Source organism: Panthera uncia, assembly GCF_023721935.1.
Source record: "Panthera uncia isolate 11264 chromosome C1 unlocalized genomic scaffold, Puncia_PCG_1.0 HiC_scaffold_4, whole genome shotgun sequence".
In the NCBI taxonomy this organism is placed as follows: Eukaryota; Metazoa; Chordata; class Mammalia; order Carnivora; family Felidae; genus Panthera; species Panthera uncia.
Window position 1 is genome coordinate 68,476,694 of NW_026057585.1, and position 21,139 is coordinate 68,497,832.

The 21,139-nt window shown below is 47.1% G+C and overlaps 1 protein-coding gene across 8 annotated transcripts; it reads right to left on the bottom strand.

Moving 5' to 3' along the window:
* Positions 1-5,002: 5,002 nt before the first annotated feature.
* NSUN4 (NOP2/Sun RNA methyltransferase 4) lies at positions 5,003-20,800 on the bottom strand. Of its 8 annotated transcripts, none has more exons than XM_049617270.1 (7): positions 19,569-19,658; positions 16,997-17,817; positions 16,118-16,461; positions 11,753-11,907; positions 8,385-8,545; positions 7,079-7,203; positions 5,003-6,491 (listed from the first exon to the last, which is right to left on the bottom strand). In XM_049617270.1, exons 3-7 carry the CDS (start codon positions 16,405-16,407, stop codon positions 6,215-6,217), a joined length of 1,008 nt encoding a protein of 335 aa, XP_049473227.1. In that variant the 5' UTR covers positions 16,408-16,461; positions 16,997-17,817; positions 19,569-19,658; the 3' UTR covers positions 5,003-6,214. The 8 variants fall into 8 exon arrangements, 7 of the variants coding, with proteins under 7 accessions (XP_049473227.1, XP_049473226.1, XP_049473224.1 ...); XM_049617269.1 differs by having other exon boundaries at positions 16,997-18,021; positions 19,569-19,647; XM_049617267.1 differs by lacking the exons at positions 16,997-17,817; positions 19,569-19,658 and adding an exon at positions 20,673-20,800.
* Between the last annotated feature and the right edge of the window lie 339 nt (positions 20,801-21,139).

Sequence of the window (21,139 nt, forward strand, 5' to 3'; positions counted from 1 at the left end):
AGCTCAGGTCTTGATCTCAGGGGTCGTGAGTTCAAGGCCCATGTTGGGCTCCATGACCAGCATATTTTAAAAAATAATAAATAATAAAAGCTGGCCTATACGTATGGCCATAGTCAAGATAGACTAAGTTATACTTCAGGAACAACACAAACTCTCAGTGGCTTAACACAACCACAGCTATTTTTCACTCTCACCACATGTCTAATTCAGGTCCATGGGGGGCTCTGTTCAACACAGTCGCTTGGGCACTCAAGCTGATGCAGATTCCATCTCAACAAATGTTCCCACGACCACTGTAGCAGGAATGACATGGCAGATCAGATGCTCACATTCAAAGCTTCCATCCAGAAATGTGGAAGAAAAACACCATTTCTGCTAATATTTCATAAAGCAAGTCACATGGCCATGCCTACTTGCAGAAGGAGTGGGGAAGGCAACTCCTCCAAGGGCGTCTATGAAAAGTCCCACCACACCCACAGAACTGACTTCATGACCATTAATGAATCAGTGTTGTGAACCGTAGTTCAGAAAACACTAGTTTAAAGGTTTCTTATGTTGATCTGCAACCTGGCCCACTACAGATTCCTTCCACTGGTCCCAGCTCAGCCCCCTGGGGATACTCAAAACACCTCTGCACACTCTGCTTCAGAACAGTCCTATTTAGAAATGGCATCTCTCCTCCCTCGGCCTTCCCCTCTCCTGGCTTAATACCCTCAATTCCCTCAATTCCTCTTCCCAGGCTGAGACTTTCAGTTTCCTCTCTATCCTGGCCACCCTCCTCAGGCTCTACCCATTTGCCAGTGTACCTCCTAACATGTCACCTCAAAATGTGGTCTGAGCAGCTTGACATTCAACAATTCCCATTACTCTGAGACATGAAGGCTGAGTAAGCTTAAGGATGGGACTGACCTTCAGAAGAGTTTTTTTTTTTTTTTAAGCCAGTTATCTAATTTCCTCATTCTGCAAATACTACTGATAATCAAATTCCCAGCAGGAGGCCCATGGAAATTTGATCAGATCATTTTCTGGCTTAAAAATCCTGCAACGGCTTCCAATTCCTCAGGATAAAATACCCACTCCTTCAAGTGGCCTGCAAGGCCCTGGTGCAGTTGGCTTACACCTGCTTCTCTGACCTCGTATTTCACAGCCATCCCCTCCTACTAGATTTCAGCACACTAGACCTCTTTCAGGTCCTGGAATACACCCTCTCTTGCCTCAGGAGCTTCACAGTCACATGACCTGTTCTCTTGCTCATGCCCCACATCCCCGCTGCCTAGCTCACTCCTCCTCATCCTCGGGTCTGTTTAAACCTCTCTTCCTCCAGGCTAGGTTGGGTCTCCTGGGTGAAGATACTCTACACTTCTCTCAGTACTTTGCTCACTTATCATTCAGTTGAAATTCGTTTGTAATTACTTGCCTAGCTTGCCCAGTAGATTATATATTCCATGAGAAAAAGGACCTTGTTTTGTTCACCACTCTCTCTAGTATCTAGGATTGGGCCTAGCACCCAACAGATACTCGATGTGTGCTACCTAATTATATATCAAGCATTCTGGATTAGGGATGCAAAGATGCATACTGGCTTCCTACCCCAAGTAATTCCATCCTAAGGGATGGGTTGAGGAGAGAAAGCAAACATGGGAGGAACTACATTCATAGTATATATAGAGGGCTGGGAAAGCAGAGAGCAAGGAGCAACTCAGTCTGCTATAGAGGGATCAGGAAAGAAACTTTAGATTATGTGTAATTTTTGGAAAGTTTCTTAAGTGGTCTAAGCTTGTTTCCTTATCTATAAAATGGAACTAAAAAGAGTACCTCTCAGGGGGTTTGTGAGGATAAGAAACAATGATGCCTATAAAACAATGCTTAGCATCAGCCTGGGACAGATAACTGTTCGAAATGCAAAAGTGATTACTGTCACTGCTATTATGAATTAGGCATCAAGGGTAACTGCAGTTCCTGGCTTGGGCAGCAGGGCCCATGGTGGTGCTATGTTTGGAGATGAGGAATGCAGATGGGAAGAAAAGCAGGTTGGCGGGAGAAAGAGTGATTTGAGTTAGCCACTGGGGCTCTGCTTGCCGCCCCCCACCTCCCACCCCCCCCATCCTCTTCTAAAAACCCTCAAGTTCTGAGACCTTCTTTTTTTAAAATAATTTTTTAATGCTTATTTATTTCCTGTTGAGAGAGAGGGAGAGAGGGCACAAGTTGGGGAGGGATGGAGAGAGAGAGAGAGGGAGACACAGAATCCGAAGCAGTCTCCAGGCTCTGAGCTGTCAGCACAGGGCCTGATGGAGAGCTTGAACCCACAAACTGTGAGATCATGACCTAAGCTGAAGTTGGGATGCTTAACCAACTGAGCCACCCAGGTGCCCCATCAAATCCTGAGACCTTCTAATCCAAAATTGGATTTTGGTTTTTAACTTTTTTTTCTCAAAGGTTTTTAACTTTTAACTTAAAAACTAAGTTTTTAACTTAGGGTTTATGGATGGTCTTTGGGGAATGCCCAACCCCCTGGGATTATGTGCAAAATGTGTGTTTCCCCTGAGAATGCCAAAGTTTTTACCAGTCTCTCAGATAGATTTATGACCCCTGCCCCCAACAAGCTGAAAACCACAGACCCAAGCTATCTCTCTAATGTAACCTACGGCTGCCCCAACATTTATGGCCCCCTGACAAGGATGGGCTGTTTTATGTCACACAGAAAGAACTCACAAGCAAGACTGAGGCAACATCACTAAGCTTCTTGGTCTCTAGATATCTCCCACAACCCATATCAAGTCACATTTGGCACTCTTATAGTTTGCGAGCTTGGTTCTGTACCCCCTCCTATTTTTGGCCATCTTGTGCACAACATTGGATTAATCATAATCCTTTTGCATGACTGCTTTTATCATTTTTATCATGTACAACACACTTTTTTTAACATTTATTTATTTTGAGAGAGAGAGAGACAGAGTATGAGCAGGGTAGGGGAAGAGAGATAGGGAGAATCTGAAGCAAGCTCTGGGCTCCGAGCTGTCAGCACAGAGCCTGACACGAGGCTTGAACTCATGGACTGCAAGATCATGACCTGAGCTGAAGTTGGACACTTAACCGACTGAGCCACCCAGGTGCCCCACACAACACTTTTATGCATAGCTTTTAACCAATTTAGTTGACAATAATGGAACTATATGGTCCCTCCAGCTCTATCGTATCCACCTTACCTGTGGGAATCATTATCTTGAATCCCACAGTGAGAAACATTCTGTACTTCTTTTTACATAGTTTTATTGTATATATGTTCTTTAAAAATGTTTTTAAATTCTTAGTTGTATTTAACTCTAATAACATGGGAGAGATGCAAATTAAAACCACAATGAGATACTCAGACAAACCCACTAGAATACAGTTTAAAACTTATAATACCAAGTACTAACAAGGATGTTTGAATCACCATGATCTGTGTAAGGAACCTTGCCTTTGGGAGAGCTCAAATGAGAAGTTCACAGGAAGGGTTTTTATACTACTCTGGCCATGTAATCAAGCCAGATACATGTAACCAGTTAGGCCAATTGTAAACCATCAGTAAAGAAAGTGACCCTGGGAATCATCAGGGGAGCTTCAGCATTTAAATGCCACATTGGAAATTCTAGAATAGACAAAACTATATGTTTTGCAGATAGTGACAAAAGCAGATCAGTGATTTCCTGGGGCCAAGGAAGGGGGAGGGGATTGAGTGCAAAGGAGCACAAGCAAACTTTTTAGAAGATAGAATTATTTTCTCTATTTTGATGGTGATGGTGATTATATTATATGATTATCAAAATTCATTAAATAGTACATTGAAAATTGATCAATTATATTGTATGTAAATTATAACAAATTTGTATAAGTTTTTAAATTTATTTTTAATTTTTTAATTTTATTTTTGAAAGAGGAAGAGAGAGAACACGAGCCAGAGAGAGGGACAGAGGGGGAGAGAAAGAATCCCAAGCAGACTCCACCCTCAGCACGGAGCCTGATGCAGAGCTCGATCCCACAACCCTGGGATCATGACCTGAGCCAAAATCAAGTCAGATGCTCAACTGACCGAATCAACTAAATCAAACTGAAGCCCCTCAGTTTTCTTTTTTTTAAAAAGGGCATGATGCTACATTTAATCTTTTGGGACTAAACATTTTCATTTAATATTTTATTGTAAAGATTCGTTCATATTGTTATGTGTCACTGTGGTTCATGTTTTGACAGCCATATAATATTCCATTGTGTGAATATTCTAATTTATTTTTCCACTCCATTGCTCATGGGCATTTGGGTTTCCTTTTGGGATTGCTATAAACATTCTTATACAAGTCTGCTATTATACATGTATGAGTTTCTCTTGATTTATCCTAGTATTGAGATAACTGGGCTGGAGGGCAAGTAAATATTCAATTATAGGAGATAATCAAACTTTTTTCCAAAGTAGTTCTCTGCTTTTTCTATTTGGGTCAGTCTATCATCAATTTGATTGGGACTCCCGGAGCAAGAGACCCTCTCTTCTTGAATTACCACTGCTTAGCATTTAGTTAGCACCAGGCTGGATACCCAGGAGGCAGGGCAGAAGCCTAGGCACCTGAGGCCTCCCAGGCTCAGCCAATACTGAGTGCAGAGTAAACAGCAGACAGGGACCACATACCATATATGGAGACTAATTAAGGTCCTACTCCCTCGAGCTCCGTCTTCCTAGATTCACTTGATTTTGAGTCTGGAAGATCTTCCAGGGCCCTCAGTTACAATGCAAATCCCAAGAAAAGAGAGGGCTTAACCTTATCTAAAATCCTTCTCAGCTGACACCTCTAATACCCAAACAAGAATTAGCAGGAAAGGCATAAAGAACAAAATGAGTGACAAAAAGAGGAAGAAGAGGGATAACGAAAGTGGGAAGGACCAGGAACATAAGTATTCTGAAATTATGCTCCCTTTTCTGCACAAGAACCAGTTTTTCAGGAAAAAAAATTTTTAATTAAAAACAGCAATATTTTGCAAGTGACCAAGCAATTTTTAATATCCATGCCATTAAAGGATTACCTTCTTTACGTTAAAGTTACAAAAAGAACATAACTAGCATGCAGTCAGCAGTGATGTAATATCGACCCAAACTTCATACACTCTGGAAGATGAGGCCCTGTGACACTGGGGAAGAGGGAAGAGCTCAGGGATTTGGGGGTGGGCCGAACAATGGAAACCAGAGCTTGGCCACAGACCAGGAACAAGAAAAACAAAACCAAAAGCATAACAGAAGAAGATACTAGGAGCTGCTGAGGTCCTCAGAAAGCAAAAGGAGAGCTGCATGAAGAAGGATGAGGAGGTCTCACCTCCCACAGTCCCAACTGCTACACCTCCAACAGCTCCCTGGCTGAGCTGTCACACAGGAGCTCAAGGAACACTTGCTAGATGAATGAACAATGGGAGAAACACACAGAAGAGGAGCACAGCCCTGTGGCAGAAGCAGCTTCCCCAGCCACCTTGGGCAGCAGTGCTGTGGACAGCAGGAGGAGTGGCTTCCATTGTGCAGCTCGGGAGAGCTTTCTCGGTATAAGTAAGCAGATTATCATGCATTGGCTTAACGTTTTTAGTTGCTTGTTCCTTAAATTAGATCATGGGCCATCTGAAGAAATTAGGGAGGCTTGTTTGGGCCCATTGGCTGCTGAAGACTGATCACACAGAACTCACTTCAAATGGGAGAGGTGCTCTGTAACCAGAGGTCTGTAACCAGGCTGAGTTCCTGGGCTTTGGACCCCTAGGAGCTAGTGCTCAGTAGCAGCAGCTGGTAAAAATGGAACTAACAGTACTTGGACTGACATGAGGCCCCAACTACAGCCCCAGCTCTATGGAACTTCAATAATTTTATTGGCTAAATGCTTCTCCCCAAGTTTACAGCTTAAAGTGTGGGCCTGCTCACTGGCTCCTCTTCCTCCTAAGCCCCTAATCGGGCAGGAACCTTTAGCACAGGCTTAGAAATGGGGGAAGGGGGTACAATAAGTGAGTGAGAAACCTGCTGATGCTCCATAATTGGACAGTAGGACAGAAAAACTCCTACTTTCTAATGCTGAGAATTGTCTACACAAAGACTTCAACATGATGGAGATAGGACCCAGAGTGCATCTTTGCCACTGGTCTTGGTTTCTGGTGCCTCTATGGATGTATACCCTTTACCTTCCTACCCCAGGACTTTGGGAACCGGGTGATGCTATGTCAGCCTACACATTTTGCAAAAGTACATAGGCCCAAAATTGGCCAAGAGGTTTGGGATTACCAGTTCCCCAACCTGGCAGGATGGGAAGAAAGAAAATGTGTCCATGAAAAGCTTTCGGAAGTGACTCAGGTCTTCCACCTGAACCTTGATGCTGTATTGATTGGCCAGGAACTCGATGGTGCCTTGCACCACATACTCATTCTGTAAATGCGAGAGTGAGCAGGTGGAATAGACAACGTGGCCTCCTGGTTTGGTGGCAAGGAGTCCAGCCCTGAAACCAGAAAGAGAGAAAATCAGTGACTACTGAGCTTCCCAGAAGCAGAAGGACAACAGGAGGAGCTAGAAGCATGCACAGTGGAGTCTACTGTGGGCTGCGCAGCTGTGTTAGCTTCTGAAGTCTCTCCCCCAAAGATACCACCAGAAAAGTCGTTCTCGAAAGAGAGCAGCAACCCAACCTTACTCCATGGGCTCTCCTCTGGAAGCAATCCCCTGAACTCTGACTCTGGTTATGGGCCAAACCCTGGTGCTAGCTGTGCACTGAATCCTTACCAGCCCTACCGAGCCTTGACTTCAGTAACTTTTTTCAAGCTTTCAAACTTGTGCCACTCACTGGGACTGAGACTAGCGTGGAGGTAAGATAACGTAAATGAATCTGTGCCGCCCACCCTGCTATGTGTGTCCTACCACATAGGGTTTGTGTGTTCCAGAGAAAGGCCATCCTATCATATCTGGAAGTTCCTCAATCAGAAGACCCTTCTGTGGGTGATGGTGTTGGCAAGAGCTCGCAGTTCCCCAAGTGACTGGTCCCCTGGAGCACTGTGGCACAAAGTCCTCAGTTTTTGTAAATCTGTTACTCACGCGAGCAGCTGCATCTGAAGCATAGGCAACATCTGCCGCTCCTTCTTCCTCGACCGCTGAAAGATGTTGTTCTCCTCCTCATGAAGGGAGTGGCGGTCTGTGGTACAGGGCACATCCACCAGCACCTACCCACAAGTGTTAAAGGGTACTGTGTTAGAGCTCCTTACTGGCTCCTCTCCCTTAGGCCCTTGCCCTGAGAGGTTTCACTCAGTGCTCCCTCTGCCCATCCTTCCATTGCAGAGTACCTGACAACGCTTTTCACTTTAACCTGGTAGACAACTGGGAAATAATGAGTGGGAAAAGAGTATATTTAGGTATACTCATGGCTAGTCAAAAAACCAAAGCCAATACCTAAGTAACCATAATTAAATAATTGATATCAACCTAGAAAGAAGGCTTTCCCTTTTTTTAGAGATTTTAAGTAATAACTACATCCAACATGGGGCTCATACCTACAACCCTGAGATCAAGAGTTGCATGCTCTTGGGGTGCCTGGGTGGCTCAGTTGCTTAAGCATCTGACTTCGGCTCAAGTCATGATTTCACAGTTCATGAGTTCGAGCCCCGTGTTGGGCTCTATGCTGTCAGCACAGAGCCTGGAGCCTGTTTCAGATTCTATGTCTCCCTCTCTCTCTGCCCCTCTCATGCTCCTGCTCTCTCTGTCTCAAAAATAAATTAAAAAAAAAAAAAAAAAAAAAACAACATTAGAGAGTTGTATGCTCTACTGACTGAGCCAGCCAGGTGCCCTTCATGGTTTAGGACTCTGTCCTTGGCTATTTGAATGAAATATCCAATTTACAAAATGATACAATGCCCAGAAGGTAGCTAATACACTGAATAACAGGATCAGGATTCAAAATTATTTTATGCTGAAACATCATATCCAATATGGAAAGTTTTAAAGTAAGAAATATAAAATCATCCATTCATTTACTAAGAGCCTATACTCTGTGCTAGGCACAAGAGACAAAAACAAAAATTAAAACAAAAGAAAAAGTCCTATAATTATGTTTCCAAAAAAAAAAAATTCATCTATGGAAGAGAGCTGTGAATTTTACTTGAGAAATAACCCTTTTCCCACTCAGTCAGGTTCAAACTCTTTCCTGTTAATTGTCTCCAATGAAGACACTACTGATGACTGTGAAGAAGGCTGTGTTCTCTCAATCACCCACGGAGAGCTGGCGAGGTCCAGAAATGGCCCTACATCCCCAAATATGGAGGGCTGGATCTTACTCACTCAGGGTCTGCAGCTGAGATGGGAAGGCCAGATTCGACTAGCTCGATGTCTCAGGTCAGGAATCACTTACCCGGTCATAGGTGTCCCCCTCCAGTTCTCCCCACTTCCTGCCATCCCATGAGGTGACTCGAACTCGATTCCTATCCCTGATATCTTGAGGCACATAGCTGTGAAGAACCTTCTGTAGTCTGACTGTTCGAGAAGTGGACAGATCATTGGCAGCGAGATTGCCTGTGGGAATATAAATTTTAGCATTGTTTTTCTAATTCTGAAAAACAAATACCATCAGAAACTTGATAGGGATTGCACTAATCTATAGATGGCTGTGGGTAGTCTGGACATTAAAATGCCTGTGAGAATAAAGAAACTTCAAACCCATCGCCCAACAAAACATCACACCAGCAATGGTGCTGATGGAGAATCAGACCAATTCTCAGGCACAGCCAATCAATGCAGGCCCCAGGGGCAGGGGCAGGGGCAGGGGCAAGTGGAGAAGAAACGTTTACTATGTGCATGGCACAGTCCTAGACACTCGAGAGCAGGAGTTGCAAAGGCAAACACCTACACCAGCCAGAAAGGATATGTAAATAAATAAAGCAGACCAAGTATGAATATTTCTAAACAAATATGCTCTCTCTTACTTTTCTTGAATCACGTGTCTCTCTCTACATCTTTGGCAGATGCTATACATTATTTACCAAAAATATATTCTCTTCCCATTCCTTATTAATAGAACTCCAGTTTTATTTGAGGTAGAGGGGAGCGATGTGCCCCATTTCCCAGCCTCCTTTTATAATTAAGTATGACTATATGGCTAAGTTTTGGTCAATGAGTTATAGGCATAATTATCGTGTGGGATTTCTGGGGAGATGTTCAAAAGAAGTTAATGCAATTAGATGTGCCCCTTTTACCCAATCTTTTCTTCCTGTCTTGAACTTGAATGTGATAACTGGAGTTCTAGGAGCCATCTTGAGCCATGAGGCAATCCTGACGATGGAAGCCAGAAATAAAATAGGTTGCAAAAAGAAAAAAGGAGCCCAACTCCCTAAGACTGTGTAGACTCCATACCAGCCCCGGACTGCTGATATCCCAGTTCTCTTATGTAAGACAGAAATAAACTTCTTTAAGCCAATTTGTTGATTTTCTGTTTTATATGACCAAACCTAATCCTAATTAACTTACCATCTGTCTTTCACTTTCCCTTTTGTGACAGGTGCGAATTCAAAAAAGAGCTCACTGGGGCACCTGGGTGGCCCAGTCGGTTAAGCGGCCAACTTCGGCTCAGGTCATGATCTCGCGGTCCGTGAGTTCGAGCCCCGCGTCGGGCTCTGTGCTGACAGCTCAGAGCCTGGAGCCTGTTTCGGATTCTGTGTCTCCCTCTCTCTCTGACCCTCCCCCGTTCATGCTCTGTCTCTCTCTGTCTCAAAAATAAATAAAAGTTAAAAAAAAAATTAAAACAAAACAAAACAAAAAAGAGCTCACTTTGGGGCAGCTGGGTGGCTCAGTCGGTTAAGCGTCCAACTCTTGGTTTCAGCTGAGGTCATGATCTCGTGGTTCGTGAGTTCAAGCCCCATGTCGGGCTCTGTGCTGACACCACGGAGCCTGCTTGGGATCCTGTCTCTGCCTCTCTCTCTGCCCCTCCCCGCTCGTGCTCTTTCTCTCTTTCTCAAAATAAATAAATAAAATTAAAAAAGAAAAAGAAAGAGCTTAATTACTTTGTTCTTAGATCTCCTATAAGAAAAAATATTACTGTAAGCTTGATAACAAATGATGACTGATACCTGGCCTCAGAGTCAAGGAATGAAAAGGAGGCAGGAGCTGCGGTGAAGAACTAGAGAGTACATACCTTATCCACTGGGACTGGTCACTCCCATGAACAAGCTTAGTGTTCCCACAAACACATAGAGTCCCAATTTTTGAGGGCACTCAAAGAAGTAAAAATTGGATTCTCTGCTCAGGAGAAATTTGCAGAAGGCCAGGAACTAAGAACAGAAAAAGCTGGGTTCCAGTTCTGGCTCTATCTCCAACTCAGGTAAAAGTTAAGTTATTTCATCCCTTCAGGACTCAATTTCCTCCTCTGTAAAATATGAGGGCTAGACTAGGTAAACTCGAAATTGCCTTTGTTGACTGGAATCAAGGACTCACTTTGGTGAGGGGCCAGGATGGGGGTAAGGTGCTGGTAATTTAGTACACCTTAGAAAAGCAACTCTCAGTTACTTCTCCTTGGCCCTTCTCCCGCCTCTTAGTTCAAGTTCCTCTTCTTCCAAGTAACCCTACCTCATTCATCCCCTTTCTGATGGATTCCTACAGCAGTCAGTCAGATCAGCACAGCCCAGCACAGAGGCTGGGATCTCCTGCACTGGAGTCATTAAACCATATCAACACTTTTTCTCCTCTCCCTCTGCACTTCCAGGAGGTAAGATCAAATGTGCAACCTTGCTCAATCACCCATAGGGTCTACAACACGACTGGAAGCTAACCCAAACTATGCAAGTTGGCTGACAAGAACTGAAGAGAAGGGCCCAGGTCCAACAAAAAGGCTAGGGCACAAGGCAAGAGAAAACTGGCAGGGTGAGTGGAAAAACCACAGTCCTGCTCTGGGTATTTCTCAAATCCCCAAGGCAAAAGTGTTGCCTATTTTAAGGCAGGATGTCAGCCAGTAGATGGCTGAAGTGAACTCTTATGGTACACATAGCCCAGGCTGGTGGCTGCACTACTGCGATTAGACTTGGGCCTATCCCCAGGGAATTCATAATCTTGAAGAGGGAGAAGATGCATACCCGGTAAAGCTCTGATGCAAGGCTAATGTGCTAACAGTTGCTAGGATACTGCCCATGGTAAGGGAGCATAGGAGACAGAGGTGTCACTTTGCAACCAGCCCCTAGAGGTCATGAGGGAAGACTTTCCAGGAGGTGGCACACTTGAGCTGGGACTTGAAAGCTAAAAGGATATAAGCAGGCCAGCTAGGATAGGATGGAGGGTATTCTAGAGAGAAAATGGAACATGAGCAAAAGATGGAGGCTTATTCAAGAAACAGAGAGTAGCAGGATGTGGCTGAAGCATATAAAGTCTGAGGAAGAATGACATAAAGCTATAAAGGGTGGCTGCAGCCAGATCTTATTGCTTTAGCTGGCAGACTAAGGAAATGGAACTTAGAGACAAAGTAAACAGATACAGAGCGGTAAAAGTGTCAGGTATAGATTGGTCAGGGCCCCACTTTAGTCTGCCTCCAGAGACCTTGCTCTGCTCAGCAATCTTCTTTGGCCAACTGACACAGAGAGAGAGGAGAGACAGCTGCAAACACAAATACTCCACCTTAGCAAGCAAGCACTATACTCCCTCTGACCTTGAGACCTGAAATCCCATCAGATTCGGTATGCCCCTGACTGGGTGACGAAGGGAGCCCTCACTGCCCAAGACACCAGCCCTCTGACTTACGGCAACAGCCAGTCTGAAGCAGTGCTAGTGTCTTTCCCCCAGGGGCCGCACATAAGTCAAGCACAGTGTCACCAGACTGCAGGCCAAGGGCCAAGACAGGCAGCAAGGAAGCAGCATCCATCAGGTAGTAGTCCATGACACCCAGGCTGCCAAGCCTACAAGAGAGGAGACCACCGTATAGTCCAACTCCAAGTCAGGAGACCCACTGGAAGTCAAGGCCACCAAGTCCATGCCCTCGGGGGTTACTGAGTTCTACTCACCAAAAACTCATTTCTCAGACCCACACTCACTTATTCACTCACTCATTCATCCACACAGCAGGCAGAGTGACCCATTTAAAACACAGATCAAGGGGCACCTGACTGGCTCAGCTGGTGGAGCATGCAATGCTTGATCACAGGGTTGTTGGTCTGAGCCCCACATTGGGTGCAGAGATTACTTAAAATTAAAATCTTCAGGGGCGCCTGGATGGCTTAGTCGGTTAAGCAACCAACTTCCGCTCAGGTCATGATCTCACGGTTCCTGAGTTTGAGCCCAGCATCAGGCTCACTGCTGTCAGCCCAGAGCCTGCTTCAGATTCTGTCCCCCTCTCTCTGCCCCTCCCCTGCTCACTCACGTATGGGCACATGCATGCTCTCTCTCTCTCTCTCAAAAATAAATAAACATTTAAAAAATACATAGGGGTACTTGGGTAGCTCAGTTGGTTAAGCATCTGACTCTTCAGCTCAGGTCACGATCTCACCATCTGTGGGTTTGAGCCCCACATCGGGCTCTGCGCTGTCAGTGAGGAGCCTGCTTGGGATTCTCTCTCTCTCTGTCCCTCCCCCACTTGCTCCCTATCTCTCTCAAAATAAATTTTAAAAGAATAAAATAAAACTTAAAAAATAAATAAAAATAAAACAGTACCCCTCCCCCACTCCCATCACTTCCTATCTCTCTGTGTGACACTACTTTTCTTTAAGGCACTTATTGTTCACTTTATATGTACAGGTGTGTGTGTGTGTGTGTGTGTGTGTGTGTGTGTACTCTCCTCCTCCTCCCTCTTTAGAATAAAGACAGAGACTTTGTTTGTTCACTGGAATAACCTCAGCACCTGAAACACCACCTTGCATACAATAGGAGCTCAGTCTTATTGGGTTACATATTAAGATACAAAATGCTTTCTGGGTTCAGAGAAGAGCGCCATCACTTGTCCCTCTCACAGTTACCTGAGTCAGGCCTGATGAAGAAACAGGCCCTATTAGGTGAAAAAAGGGAGGGATGGAGGAAGAAACAGGAGCATTCCAAGAGAAGAGAAAAGACCAAGCGAAGGCACAGAAGCATGCAAACTCATACCTCCTTTCAGAAACAATGAGAAATCTTCAGCAGCAGAAATACAAAGTGGAGGAGATTGAGGTTGAAAAGCAGGTAGAGGCCAGGTTGTAGAAAGCCTAGGACCCTATGCTAAGGAGTTTGGACTGTAACCTGGAGGCAGTTACCAGTTTGTAAAGAAAATGACATGATCACCTAAATAGAGTTTTAGAAAGCTAGGTAGGCTAGAAAGAACACATTAGAAACAGACACCAGTGATGAGGCTGTGATGAAAGTCCAAGTGAGAGCCAATGAGGCATGAAGACAGGCAGGATCCATGTGGGTAGAGAGAGGGACGACAGACAACAACCTAATGGTCACTCCCAGGCCAGTTGTCATAAGCCATTCCCCTGCGTGAGACACAGCTCAGCCATTGGGGACAGACTCAAGAAGACAGAAAGCTGACCTTTGCTGCCCTGACAGGAAGGCTCTGGGAGAAAAATGTGATGAGACATGAGACATAGCAGCACTGAGGGTTTGCTACAAAAGCTATAATCCCCGGTCTTGAGGTTGTAACACCTTCGCAGATAGGCTCAGACTATAATAGGATACTTTCAAAATCGAATCATGCCTGGATTGTCCCTGAAGCTGTGTTCCCATTGCCCCTGCAAAAGAGAATCAACCAGCACTGGTCTACAAAACTCATTCTCATCCAGTTCCTTCCTTTGGAAGTGTCACTTAACCTTTTTTTGGTTCAGACAGTTTTGAGAATCTGCTGAAAGCTACAGTCCCTCTTTTCAACAACAACAACAACAAAAAGCACAACAGTTTTTCAGACAATTTCAGGAGGTTCCTGGACTCCCTAAATACATCCTTGTCCTCCTGAGAGGTTAAGATTCCCTTGATTTATAGGGACCCTATCAAGATGAGAAGGAAACCCAAACCTCACTGAATAGAAGCCAAGCACCGTAGGCAACTTAGGAAACCCTGCTTAGTCTATGGTTCTGCCTAAGACCAATGCCTCCAAACCGGTCTCTAATCCTGCCCCAATCTATCTTCCTCCCACCCCAATTTATTACAGTGATCCTCCTGAAGCATAACTTCGATGAGAATGACACAGACAGTAAGAGATACTGTTTAGGAGTGCTCTACCACAGGTACTACACTAGGTGTCTCATATACATCACTCCATTCAGGCCTCACCACAGCCCTGTGATGCAGCAGAACCCAGGATCCAGAGTCACACTGGCTGCATCTCAAATCCAGCTCAGGTGCTCAACAATTGTGTGCCTTTAGCAAATGACTCAATTTCTCTGTGCATCAGTTTCCTCATCTGCAATAAGAGTACATGCCATATAGGATTATTGTGAAAATGAAAGGAATTAATAGAAGTTAAGTGCTTAGAATAGCAGCTGCCACACAATGAGCTATAGTATCAGTACCATCATTTTCCAGATTATTTTCCAGGAAAGGAAACCAAGAGTCAGTTATTCAAAGCTAATGTCCAATAAGTAATGAAGCTAGAATCCAAATCTAGGTTTTCTTGACTCCAAAGCCCATGCTTATAACCACTGTGCATTATTGCCTTTCCCCTACTTAGAAACCCTTTCCACCAGTTCTCTAGAACAGATCTTGGCAATTTACAGCAATATGTACTAAAGAGTGCATCGTCTGAAGCCATTCAGCCCTGGCAGGTCCAACCATTTATAAGCAACCCTGGGCCATCAGAAAAATCCCCTTCTCCCAACCTATAAGCTCCTGGCATTCAAGATTCCCAAACATGGCCCCCCACATACTCTTCCAGCCTTACCTTCTAGCTTTACTAAGCATGTAGCCCTCCCTCAAGCCAGCAGCCAGAGCTATTGCAAAAGCTTCCTAATTTACTTCCCTATTTCATATTTGATACATAGCCTCGCCCCTCTTCAATTTGTTTTCCACACAGCAGCCAGAAAAATATCTCAAAAATTCAAATCTGGTTATGTCATTCCCCACCTTAACACTTTTCATGGCTCCCTCTTCCTTTTAGAGAAAAAGTCCAAAATCCCTCATGGCTTAGACTTTCAAAATTTGGCTCCTGCCAGCTTTTTTGGCCTGTCACTACCCGCATGCCACCAGCTGTAATTTCTACTCATTTTCAGGTCTAAGCTTAAATTTCACTTCCTCAGAAAAGACTGCGTTAGATCTCCTAGTTATAATACCTCATAGCACCTTGTACTTTTCTTTTGTGGCACTTGTCACAATTGTAAATAGTTTCTCAATACTTATCTTCCTCACTAGACTGTAAGGTCAATGAGGGCTTTTGCACCTGTAACCCAGGCACTTAAGAAGGCCTGGCATTTGGTAGACAATAATTATTTACTGAATGAGTGAATCAGTCCCTCAAAGATCAATTCCCATATCCTACAACTAACATTGAGCTCTCGTTTTCTCAGTTTCTAAAGCACAACACAGCATTTGATCGCAAGAGTCTTTTTCATCCAACTTTATATAAATCTGAGCACTGGATCAGAAGACCAGGAGTCCCCTCACCACCACGCCCCTCTGGTACTTGGTGTCCCTAGCAAGTCCCACTTGTTCTTTGGTACCATGAGCTTACCTGTCCCACTCACTTGGATGGGTGGCTGTGAGGGCAAAATGAGAAAGCCCTTATAAATAATACACACTTTAACTGTGGAGGGTGTTAAGTGCTCAAGTTAGAGCACTCTTCGATGGGAGGTAGCGGAGAAGAGCAGGTTCAAAGTGCAGATTTTGGGGTCAAACTGCCTGGGTCTAAGTCCTAGCTGCATCACCTGCTATCCAAGGAACCTAAAGCAAGCAAGTAACTTCTCTGCACCTCAGTCTCCTCAAATATAAAAGAGGAACAATAATATTACCTACCTCAGAGTGCTGTTGACAGAACAAAAGGAGATCATGGATAATGCACACACAACACTTAGAAAAACGCCTAGCATATATAAGCACTCAGTAAATATTAGCAATATTAGGATCCTCATTAAATGGGACAAAAGCTGGGTCTCCTGCTGTCTACTTCCTGTAGACACTCAGGATGGCCCTAGCCATGACTCCAGATCCTACCTGGCAGGGGGGAACCGGCTGACATCCCCTCTGGCGAAAGTGAAGCATCGAAGGTTCGGGCTGCAGGTCCCAGAGGCTAGGGATGGAGTTGCAGTTTGGCCACTCTCAGGCTCCAGTTCCCCATGGGAGATGGAGTCATTCACAAAGTCCCTGGCACTCAGCTTCTCCAGCTTTCCACTCACATGATCCCAGGCAGCAAAGTTATTGACCAGTGCACCATACTTCTGCTCTGAAAGGAGACTGACCCGGATGGATGGCCAAAGATCACCAAATTGCACACTGTAGGTCATGTCAAAATTCTGCAGAGCCAGTTGGGTGGCAGGAAATTTGGGCTCTGTGGCAGCCTAAAAGGAAAAGAACAGCCTTATTGGTCTTCCAGCCTTGCCTCTCCCCTCCCACCTAACCTCACCAATACCTCAGAGCCCTGCAGCCAATATGGTTCCAGCTAGTGCCCACTCCTGCCTTTGCATCCTACCTCTGCCAGCCAGAAGAGAAGTGTGAGAGAGAAAAGTAGTAGGAAGTCGGCCCTTCTATCTCAGTGTTGTGAGAGAAAGCAAGCTGTAGCCCTCACAACAGCAGGTTGGGTCACCAAGAAAGGTGCGGGGCACTCCCTCAGGCCTGGGAGTAAGAAGAACTTAAGAAAATGGCAGCTCAGGATAGGACTCTTGAGGAGGGCCTACCGAAGGTTGGAAGAATCTATGAAGGCCCCGGGAAGCTTCAGCCTTAAAAACAAAAGACGCTTTCTCTCTGAACAGTCCTTCCATCTTCTAAAGCATTTTCTGGTCTCCTAGCTTATGTGAGCACCACAACAGATAGCTCGATGGGATACAAAAAAATATCAACCCTCCACATTCGATGGACAGGTATAAGGTAACTTACCTAATGGCATGCAGTGGCTGACACCATAATGCTCAGAATCACAGGGTTGAGGGTCATTCGGGGAGTTCTTATACCCCAGGAACATGGGATAAAGGGAGCTCACAGAAACCTTGAGGTGTGAGCCAAAATGGGGACTTCTATGGAGGTAGCAGAGAGAGACATGAGTCAACCTTGCAGAGCATAAACACAGATTACGAGGAAAATGAAGACCTCAGCTGAGGAGTCCTCAGGTCTATCCGCGTTGCCACAGCTGGGCGCTTGCTATGGCTGGCAGTCCTGTTATTGTCTATGAATTTTGCTCTGGTCTGCATTTTTGATTTGGTCAGAACTCTTCCTCTGGCCCTCATTTCTTGCTATGGCGAGGACTCTTGCTCCCACCATGACTTCTGCTATGGTGGGGACTCTCACTCTGGCCTCGACTTTTGCTGGGACAGGGACTCTTGCTCCGGCTCCTGCTGTGGGAGGGACTCTTGCTCTTGCCTTGCCTTTTGCCATGGCAGGAACTCTTGCTTCGGCTCCGACTTTTGCCATGGAGGCCACTCTTGATTTGGCCCTGACTTTTGCTACATGGAGAGCTCTCACTCTGGCCCTGATTTCTGCTATGACACTCGCTCTTATCCTGATTTATGCTTTGGTGGGAACTATTGCTCCGGCTCCGACTTCTCTTTCGACTAGGACTCTTGTTCCGACTCTGACTTCTGTGAGGATGGAGACTCTTGCTCTGACTTCGACTTCTGCAGGGGTGGTGGGTATTCTCATTCTGGCTCTGACTTCTGCTTTGGCGGGAACTCTTGCTCTGGCTGGCACTGCTCTGGCATTCACTAATAACGGTTAAGCTACGGCTGACATTAGTGCTACAGCTGGAAGTCTTGGATGAAGGCAAAGGCCAGCCGAAGGGTACCTGGGGGCACTCTTTGCAGGAGACTCGAGGAGCCACAGAGTAGACGCGGAAGCCACAGGGCATAGTATCGGGGTGGCACCGGGTTTGGGGGCCAATGGGTAAACTTTGAGGATCAAAGGGCGTTCTCAAAGGGATAAAAGAATAGATGTGGGTGGAACAAGGAGGTGCCACAGGCTGGCGATAAGGTTGGGCTGGGCCCCTGGAAGTGCTATAGATGCCACAGGGGGGCACCATGGGCAGTTTATGACACTGAGAGGGGCAAATGGATTGATTGAGGGAAGCAAGGAGTGGGCAGGGATCAGGGGTCGAGGAAACCACAGGATATATATGGGTACTGCATGGGGGTCCTATGGAGAATCCATGGGGGCTGCTCTGAGCATAACTATTGGGTGAGACAGTACCAAAAGGAAGGCAAAGGGGAAGACAAGTGGGGATAACAGATTTGAGGGTCCTAGGGATCACAGTAGGTAAGGTAGTTCCTTGGGGAATTTCTTTGGGGCAGGGATTTGAGCAAGTGGTAATGGATGTCACCATACAAGAAGGACCAGAAGGGCGGGATGGTGGTGGAGGGGAGGCGCTGGCCTTAGGGGCCCTGGGCTGGTCAAAAGGAGTGTGCTGGAGAGGGATGACCAGGGAGCGACATCTGTGGAGAGCACATGGTTGTTTTAACTCTGAGGATTTGGGGGACTTCACTTGGGGGCAAACTGGGGTAGGGAGAGGGGGTTCATTACAGCTTCCGCAGGTGGGTGACTGGGATGGAGATATAAACTGGTTGCCCAGGGGTGAAGGGAAGGAGACGACAGTATAAGGACAGCAAGAGGAGAGGGGAAGAGGTGGTTCCTGGGGACAGGGGGGACAAGGGGGACAAGGGGGACAAGAAGGACAAGGAGGACAGGGAGCACAGGGGGCACAAGAAATCGGGGTGCCTGACTCTACCAAGAGGTAAGAGTTCCCACTAGTCTCCCAGGTTAAAATTGACTCCAAGCAAGGCTTTATGGGAGCCTGGGACGGGGGTGAGCAAAGAGAACCAGTACTCTTAGGGGATAGGCGGATGGCACAATAAGGGCTACCGGGGGCAGGTACATGGGCCTCTGGAGAAAAATGAGAACAGTGATAAGAGCTCTCCTGAGGTGAGCTGGGAGAGCCAGATGTACCTGCCTGAGAAGAAAGTGGGGAGCCACAGAAATTTTTCCTAAGGGGCAGGTCAAGCTGTGGTTTAGGCTCACAAGAGTCTGGAGGCTTAAGGTGGACATGGTAAAAGCTGCCAGTGGGTGGGGAAGATGCTGGAGAAAGAGGAGGGTCATTATAACTTCTCCCTGAGGACCAGGGAGAGAGCAGAGGGGACATCCCAGTTTCCAAAACCTTGTGAGAAAGGAGTGGGGAAGCTATAAGTCTAGTTTCCATGGGCCGGTGAGCAAGAGGAGGTGACATAATGAGGGTAGTTCTCAGGGGCCTATGAGTAAGAGAAGGTGACATGATGGGGCAAGTTCCCTGGGACCCAGGACCGATGGAAGGTGAAATCATGGGATCTGTTCCTGGGTGCTGATGAGTGACAGAAGGTGGAGTCACTGGGCCAGTTTCCAATGGCGCATGAGGGAGGGTGGGAGAAGTCACTGGGCTGGTTCCTGAGGGCCGATGAGGAAGAGGAGGGGAAGTCACAGGGCTGGTTACCAGGGCTGAAGGGTATCCACAGTAACACAGGTAAGTCTGCTGGTCAGTGTAAGGGCTTCGGGGACAGGGACGCGGTGTTCTCAGGGGACTGATCCAGCTGCAATAAGGGCTCCGTGGACGAACAGAGGGTGACCCCAGAAGGCTGCGCCGGTCAAAACAAGGGCTCGAAGGGGGCGAACCCGAGATAATAGGCTCACGGCAGTAAGGCCTTCCAAAGAGTGGATAACAGGGTTCAAAAGAACATCTCCCAGGGCGCAGGGGAGGCTGTGGAGGTGGGGAAGGGGGCGGTGGGGGCGGTGGGGGCGGGGAGGGAACCGGAGGGGGTAGGGAGGCGGGCGTGGCGGTTATGGAAGAAATTCCAGGGCTACAGCTGAGGCCAGAGAAAGGGTCTCTGGAGAGGTGAGGAGATTCCAGGGGGTGAGGAGAGTCGCTGCATCCTTTGCCTGGGTCTGGGGAAAGGCCAGAAGTGTGGGCAGGGTGATCGCTGTAACCTTGCCTGGACGCCAGAGGCACCTCGAGGGTGAGGACAGGGTTGAATCTTTTCCCAGTGGGCGGCGGAGACCCAGGAAGGAAGGGGTTGTCGCTAAGACATTTTTCGAGGGGTGAGGGCGGCCGGGCCGAAAGTTCTAGGAGGAAAGGCGGAGACGAGGTCATGCAGGGAGGGATGAAGGGGGGCGGGGTAGGAAAGAAGGGGAGGGCGGGGAAGAGGGAGGAAGGGAAGTGTAAGGGATAGTGGGCGCCAAGGGGAAAGTAACCAACAGCAGGGGAACACGTGGTGGTGACATAACTGAAAGAATGAGGGCGGAGGTGATGGCGTAACTTAGGGGGGCGGAGTCGGGGTACAGCGGACGTACTAAAACAGCCGAAGATTTGTGACGAAACAACAGGGCAGATAGAGGCGATGACGTAACAGATGCGAGAGGGAGGAGCCTAGAGACGGCCCCCTGAGGGGCGGGGAAAAGAGGCTAAGGGCCTTCCGGAGGGGCTGGAGTAGTGAACCTATCCGACAGTGGCGGGAGGTGGCGGGGCTAGAGAAGTTTCCCGAGGGGCGGCGGCAAAAGGCCGCTGTCACTGTTTCCTCGTGGGCCAGCGGCTGGACCTTACCCATTTCTTCTTATGTCGATGTCTCCGCGGGATGGTCGCGAAGTGCGCACGCTTCAGCACGCCGGGCACACCCCTCACTACCAGCGCAGCCATATCAGCGTGCACCGCCGAGTCATTCCGCCCGGAACCGCAAGGGCCGACCCGCGGGTTCCGGGGAGGGGGGGGGCGCCACTCTGGACGAGAACAGGAGGGAATTCCGGCGGCCTCGGGTTCGGGGCTCAGCACACCTTTACAGCCCAGGTGCAAACCGAGCCCCGCTCCTCCAGGGATTTTCTGTGGGTTCTGGGAAAGAGCAACCATTCGCACGGAATGGCGTCTCTGCCTGGGTGCTTGGAGCATTGGGAGAGATTCCGTAAAGGCTCCTAACCCAGCTGGGGGATCAGAGAAAACCGGGAGGTGGCAGTAGGCAAATGGGGGCGGGAAGGGCCTTCTAGGCAGAAGTTGCACGAGGAAAGATCCTGAGGTAG